At 39.3% G+C, this 7,878-nt stretch overlaps 1 protein-coding gene across 2 annotated transcripts in view; it reads left to right on the forward strand.

The window, feature by feature from the left end:
- Nucleotides 1-6,118, forward strand: part of LOC138661730 (homeobox protein otx5) — a 13,298-nt gene extending 7,180 nt beyond the window's left edge. The window contains exons 3-6 of one of the 2 annotated variants that reach the window (XM_069746614.1): nt 588-804; nt 2,625-2,856; nt 3,539-3,690; nt 4,386-6,118. In XM_069746614.1, coding sequence (XP_069602715.1) covers nt 2,760-2,856; nt 3,539-3,690; nt 4,386-5,009 — 873 coding nt within the window. In that variant the 5' untranslated portion in view covers nt 588-804; nt 2,625-2,759 and the 3' untranslated portion in view covers nt 5,010-6,118. The remainder of the gene's footprint in view (nt 1-587; nt 805-2,624; nt 2,857-3,538; nt 3,691-4,385) is intronic. The other variant, XM_069746615.1, reaches the window with a different exon arrangement.
- The last annotated feature ends 1,760 nt before the right edge of the window (nt 6,119-7,878 follow it).

Below are 7,878 nucleotides of genomic sequence, written 5' to 3' on the forward strand. Positions count from 1 at the left end.
ACACTAAGTTAATCTCCTATAAAAATGTTGTGTTGATGGGCGACTAGTGGAATGTTCTCCTGCTCAGTGAGGATTTACAGGAACCCAAAGCATGGCCTCGTTACAGCAGATAGGGAGGACGACACTATTTATTGGTATAAGTGCCGTCCGACCACAGCCATCTACATCTGAGCACCGGCCGGTCAGGGCCTAGGAGCAGCGGTCGTACAGCAGAGGATCTTTACTGATCCCATAGAAATCCAGTCCCAGAATATATTAAACCACAGAGTTATTATAATAAGTATCTGGTGTTGGTCAGATATACTAATAGTCTATGATGATAGAGCAGTGGTAGGTTAGGGAATGCTGGGAGTAGTAGTTGCACAATGGCTGGAGAACCAAAGATTGCAGATAACTATAGATATCCGGCAATAGTTTTCCTAACCCTTTATATATATATATATATCCTGAGCAGGGTAGCATGCCGCATTTACCCACCCTCCTTTTGCTATTGCCCCAGGCTTTATAGAGGATATATTTTAGCACAGTTCTTCTGGACATGATTGTACCACGAGCACTTCACAAACATTGTATATTGTACCTTATAGTCATCATTAGCGGCTCTGACTCCTGCCCCCTCATGTCAGTGATCGGGATGGAATAGGACATCATTGTCCATCGCCTGGATATCCTGATGAGATTGCTGCACACAACCATTCCCTGGAAGTAATTACCTAAGTGGAGGTGTTAATGAGGGTGTAAGTGAATCTCCTGGACCCTACCACCGGAGCGAATACATCTGATGGGACCACACTGATCAATCAGGTCTGAGGAACCAGGGCTGATACCTGTGGGGTCACCGCCTCTCATATGGTTATACTGAAATATGCAGGTCCCACATCTATGTATCATCCATCTGTGTCATATCTCATATACTTATTAATATCAACGCCATCTATCTCATATCTGTCTATTTATCTATAAATATCTAATTATAATTATTTACCTATCTATCTTTCCATTATCTATATATCATCTATTATCTATCTATCTATCTATCATCTATCTATCTATTATCTATCTATTATCTATCTTTCCATTATCTATATATCATCTACTATCTATCTATCTATGTATTATCTATCCATCTATCTATCTATCTATCTATCTATCTATCTATCTATCTATCTATCTATCATCTATCTATCTATTATCTATCACCTCTATCTATCTATCTATCTATCTATCTATCCATTATCTATATATCATCTATCTATCTCTATCTATCTTAAACAAGCTCCACTAATAGACACCGGGCTATATCCTAATTATAGCTATTAATGTCTTCCATGTACCAAAAATTAATTTAAATATTTTTATTGCATTTTTATATAGTCTTGTTTGTTGGGCGCATCTGTGCTTTTATCTTATTCACGTATATGATATTTAAAATAGGGGAAACCATTAATCAAAATTTAAAGTGATCCAAAAAAAACCTGGTAATTTCCCACAATCATTAAACATTGCCTAATACACTAATGACTAAAGATAATGCTGTAGATCCGATAGCGAAACGCGCTGGTTGTGAGGATCTTGAGACAGTTAATAAGTATCATTGACACCCGTTGAGTAGTTTATTGCAGTCCTATTAACTTGTGGATATACACAGATCTCCTGGGCTATTATTCCTATCTGCCTAAATATAGCTACAGACTCCCCGGGGGGGACATGCCCATAGGTGGTCGGAGGGATCGTTTAGGAATATTCTCTACCAGATGTGATTCTGATGAAGTTGGCCTACAGATCTCTCACTCTGTGTTTACCCAATTAGCACAGTATTAACACACCCTCCGAGATTGTCATTGAAGGCCAAACAAAAAAGTGTAATAGGATATTAGCTGGGGACACCTCACCTATTTTCCCCATGTTAAATAAATCCCTTTGTATCTCCAAGACCTCTATGTGAGACCATTGTCCTATGTCATTACCCCCCTGGGGAACGCTCTGTAAGGAGGGGCATTTGACTATCAATGGCTTTGGCCTCATTGGGTCTTTTTATTTAGCATTTGTTGTATTCTACTCTATAATGCATTATGGACAATGGGGATTCTTTTGTAGAAAGTCTGGTCATGTTCTTGGAGACCACAAATACCTAACTTTACATATTATTTATCAAGAACACGTACCTTACCCTATTTTTGTAAAACAAAAAGATAAAAAACATTGGGCGTTGGGTTCACGTAGAAGGACCCTACGTAGATTGTTGATAGGTAGACCTTATTTTCGAGGTGATATTTTAATTTGAGACCTTTGACAACCCAATAAATCTTGGCCAAACAGAAGAAAAAAGCAAACTATCTAATTACTATATAGTTTAATGCCTTGGTCTTCGATTCTTGGTTTCCCAAATTCTTGCAAAGTCTCCACCCAAACTCTGTGTTGGAGAGTAACGGGGGAGGTGGGCAGTGGGTGGAGAGTCCCTTCAAATCTTTGATTTAATTAGTTAGTGGTCTGGAGGGGGAGCTTTTAAAGCAAATATTGGCCTCACCTGGGCTTAGAAGGCTTGGTCTTGGATGTCGGAGTTTAAACTCGCTTTGTGGACTTCTGGAGAAGACAACTTCATCTTTCATACTTCTGATTTTCAGGATCATCTAAAAAAAAAAAAAAAGAACTTTTGTTCACCCAAGATATTTCCAAAGTGAAGGATCTATAAAGGGTCTTGTCTTCAAGACCAAACTTTCTCCAGGGTAGCTCCGGTCTCCGGAACCTGAAGTACTGCGATGATGTCCTACATTAAACAGCCACATTACGCAGTCAATGGGCTGACGCTAGCTGGAACGGGAATGGATTTATTACACTCCGCTGTGGGATATCCAAGTAAGTTTTTTTTTTTCTGTTTTGTTTTTATTCTTTAGTACCTACTTTATATATATTATGACTTTTTTTTAACTAAAAATATTTTAAGCTAATATTTTTTAGACTTTTTTTTTAATTATTACCATAGCTGATTTACAAATATATCTGTATTAAAAATGTTGATAAAGTAGAAACGATAAGCTGATCTTGTGTGGTGATGGCCTGAGGTTAGAAAATGAGCAAATTATGCTAATATCTACTTATTTAGCTGATATATTATCCTTTTATCCCACTTATTCTAATTTTGCCTAACATTGAAAGAGTTAAATTTTTTTTATAAAACTCAATTGAGTGTAATTTTTACACTTAAAAGCCGAGTTGATCCATACAAAAGCACATTATAACCTGGGCAAATAATTTTTTTAATGATTTACTTATTTTATGTATCTTCAATTGGGCAAGTCACATTTTCGATATTACATTTTGCCATAAATGTAGCCTGTAGCGACAGGCCTTATCAAGAGTGCTAGCAAATACCCGGCCTGCAGGGAAATAGTTTCGAACATACACTTATTTTTTAAAACAGTTTTTCGTTGGATGTTTATTATAGTTGCTTTAATACGTTATTTTTTTTGCATTTCATTAATATGAGCTTGTTAGATGAAATTTGCTTTGGTTCTACCTCTGTATTTTCTATCATCAGCCACTCCAAGGAAACAGAGAAGGGAGAGGACTACATTTACAAGGGCACAGCTGGATATTTTGGAAGCTTTGTTTGCAAAGACTCGCTATCCTGATATCTTCATGAGGGAAGAGGTGGCCTTAAAGATAAATCTCCCAGAATCCCGGGTACAGGTAAAAACATTTATTACATACTAGTGTTGGTGAATTAATATTGATTCTGCAAGAACTTGGGTCAAGTATAAGGATATCTGGGTCCCATTGTTGCACCCAATATGGTCCTCTTGGATTTTCCTACATCTTCTTACATCCATTGGCCTTTAATCTTCCACTAGATGAAACGCAAGTTTTAGTTGACTCATGATGACTATTCACACATGTGGACCTTTAGGCAGGCCATACACATTAGATGACAGTCAGTGAAATGATGCTTCAGCCGATCATTCGGCCAACAGCCATTTCAGCCGACACTGCCATACACAGAAGCACTCAGTTATCCGAGCGTTCAGGGCTTATCTCCGGTAGAACAGTGTGATCTACAGTCCTGAATCGGACAGGCGTGTTCAGCATCTCTCCCAACCATGAGTTGGCCGATGCCCTCATACACAGTAGAACTTTGTCCAAACCCATCGGCGGGTTCAGCCAACATTAGTCTATTTGTATGGGGTCATTTAGACTGGCACAAGATTCTCTTTTTCCAAAGAAACCCAAATCTTAGTTGACCCGTGACTAGTCATGCAGGAGGACCCTTTGACTGGCACAAGATTGTCCTTTGACCCAAGTCAATTGATGATGCTTGACCGATTACTCATGCTATAATTTTGGCACAACTTTCTTTACATTATTGTAATTTTTGTTTATTTCTGAAGGTGTGGTTTAAGAACAGAAGAGCCAAATGTCGCCAGCAACAGCAGCAGAGCAGTGGACAGGCCAAACCACGTCCTGCCAAGAAGAAGACTTCTCCAGCAAGAGAGACTAACTCGGAAGCCAGCACCAATGGACAGTATAGTCCTCCGCCACCTGGCACAGCAGTGACCCCAAGCTCTTCAGCTAGTGCCACAGTCTCCATATGGAGTCCAGCTTCAATATCTCCCATTCCAGATCCCTTATCTGCTGCCACCACTCCCTGTATGCAAAGATCAGCTGGATATCCCATGACCTACAGTCAAGCTCCAGCCTACACCCAGAGCTATGGAGGATCCTCATCTTACTTCACTGGCCTGGACTGTAGCTCCTACCTATCACCCATGCACCCACAGCTATCCGCTCCAGGAGCCACACTGAGCCCCATTTCCACTCCAACAATGGGTAGCCACCTCAGCCAGTCACCTGCATCTCTCTCTGCCCAGGGATATGGAGCTTCCAGCCTTGGGTTCACTTCAGTGGATTGCTTAGACTACAAGGACCAAACTGCTTCTTGGAAACTTAATTTCAATGCCACTGACTGCCTTGATTATAAGGACCAAAGTTCATGGAAATTTCAGGTCTTGTAAAGCAGTTTGAGGACTTTACCAGCCCTAAGTCTAAAAGTACAACCGTGGGAAGAAACCAGAATGGACAAACTTTGAAAAAGTCAAAGTCTCATCGTTGGCGAAAGAAAAACAAACAAACTACGGACTGAGAGTTTGCACCTAGAAATGGACTTGTATCGCTCTCCTCTCTGGTTGCAGATCACGTTCTTCGGTAATAGACTATGATCGGAGATATAAAAGCACTTTGAATTAGGGTAATCATAGCTTCTGGTTATTGTCTGCTAGGTTTTTTTCGTTTGCTTTGTTTTTGACTATTAAGCATCATGATTCATGACATACAAGAGCAGAACGTGGCTACCTTAATTTCACTCCCAGAGAATAAATTTCACCAAACTTGGTTCTGCCAAGAGTTTAAAGCAAACTTTCTCTAAAATCACATTAATTCTATTTCGGCAAACTAGAAAATGTCGAAAGCTGCAGTTAATATACCTATTACGACATTTGGTTTGCAAAACCTTAGCTAGGCTCATTTTTTCCATCCTAGCCTTGTATCTAACCAAGGCCGACTGGTATGTTGGTGTCACCCCAAGAAATCAGTACGTGGACCACATGCTTTGGCACCTCCTTGTCCATAGTTGGCAATAATTTTGGCAAATCGGTTACTTCATATTGCCATGATCCATAAACTGAAACTGTCCTGTGTTCATTGATCTTTACGCCCTTTCCCCTTAGTCTAAAATGCCAGACTTGCTGTGGTCACGATGAAAGAGCCAAGTCGCGTGACATAAGCCTAAACGGGTTTTGTTACCGTATATTATGTTTAATTGAACATTAATTTATTTTATAAAAAAATAAATAAAAATGACCACGGCCCATTCGAAAACGTTCCACTGGAAGAAGAAACGTGTCTCTGTGTATCCAGCTTTCGTTCTTTTTTTTTTTAAATTGTTCTTTATTATCGTAGTGCTATGTAATAGCTTGTGTGTCGACTGCCACCCAGATTTCCTAAGAGAAGAGTTCCCCTTTCCCCCCATAGAACTGTTATATTAATATTAACTATTGTTATTTGGAAAGGACAAAAAAAAACAAAAAAAACCTGTGTGCGATATTATTAAAATATGTCAAACCAGTCTGTGTGTGTTCTTGTCTACTGGAAATAACCAAGGTTATAATAGTCACTAATAGGCATGGTGCACTATATGAATGTGTGTGACTGGCACAAGTCTTATCCGTGTGCATGTTTAATACTAGGCAACTGCCATGGACGGTCGGTGTGTGAATGGTCGTTTCATCAGGATTTTGCAATTACCTTACAGCGCCACCATAGGAAAAACAAAGCATTACACAGTGACCTTATCCAAAAAAATGGGCTGTCTGTGTAAAGTAGGACAAGAAGGACCCTCCAGCACGAGAGACGTTGTTTGTAACCACTGTACACTTTGGCCAAGAGATGACAATCCTGACCAAGGAGAGGGGGAATAATTACTTGATGAGATCTAGACTCTGTGCTTCTGTTAATACATCCTAGAACTGTGTTTGCCTTTTTTGCTGCTGCATCACACTGTTGACTCATGTGCAGCCTGTGATCTATTAGTATACCCAAGTCTGTTTCACACGTGCTGTTGCTTAGTTCTATTCCTCCCATTCTGTATATGATTTTCTCATTTTCCATGCCCAGATGTAAGACTTTTCATTTCTCCGTGTTAAAAACCATTCTGTTAGTTGCTGCCCCAGTTTGTTTAGATCTTTTTGAATCATTTCTTCTCCAGTAATAGCTATCCCGCCTAGCTTTGTGTCATCAGCAAATTTAATCAGTTTACCCTCAATTCCTTCATCTAAATCATTGATAAAGAAGTTGAACAACACAGGGCCCAGGACAGAGCCCTGTGGTACCCTATGGTAATGGAACGGGCGCACTACAGTGCCAAGAAAGACGATCAAAATGTGTGTTTTCTAACTTGGGAAAAAAATATGGCTCAGGGCGCTGATCTAGTAATGATGCTTAAAAATATAAAATGTGTATAAAGAGGTCTCCATTATTTATATCTAGGACAGGGAGACATCTCCTGCACCCTTAGGAAAGAAGTTTTCTAAATAATCATAGATCAGATTCTTTACTGTTAAAGCAGTACCAGACAAATTTGTCATGGTAAATTCACTAAAAAGAGGTAAGGAGCTGTCAGGATCTGTTTATTGGGTATACTAATACATTACTAGATTTCCGGAGATCAGTCATTGATCCCATAATTTGGAGCCATCATGATATTTTTAAGGAAAATGTCTGTTGCTTCATGGATGTTTTTGCTTTTTTTCTGGATCAACATCGCAGAAGCTTTTTTTTTCAAGTCTTAAATACTATATTACTATCTGTACATAGATCAAACCCTGCACTGACCTCAGTGATAAATAAAAGGAACCATTTGTACCCAGGATTGTAACTACTGTATAAAAAGGGGACATCTTCTACATCTAGAGGGAAGAAGGTTACTATGTCAGTGGGATTCTTTACTGTAAAAGTAGTTGGACTAGAGATTCTGTGCCAGATGAAGATGTCATGGTACATTCATGTCATGGCTTCCTAGATGTGTTTCTTGGGTGTAATAAAAAAGGATAATAATAAAGTTGGGTCTAGTAGATTTCTGGAGATCAGTCGTTGAACCAAGTAATGTTTTTTATCTGGAGATGAGGAAGGTGTTAGATTTCTTCTGTAATCCTATATTACTTTTTTTAATATCCTCAAAGGCTTCTTTGACCCAAGGCTATGTTTCCGAAATCCATCATAGGTCTACACGCTCAGCGCATGTTATGGCCCATTGCTTCCCGTACATGAGCGATAATTGACTATATGAAAGTGGATCCGTGCTCATTTATGGCCCTGTTCACCCGAGCT

Source organism: Ranitomeya imitator, chromosome 2 (genome assembly GCF_032444005.1).
Source record: "Ranitomeya imitator isolate aRanImi1 chromosome 2, aRanImi1.pri, whole genome shotgun sequence".
In the NCBI taxonomy this organism is placed as follows: Eukaryota; Metazoa; Chordata; class Amphibia; order Anura; family Dendrobatidae; genus Ranitomeya; species Ranitomeya imitator.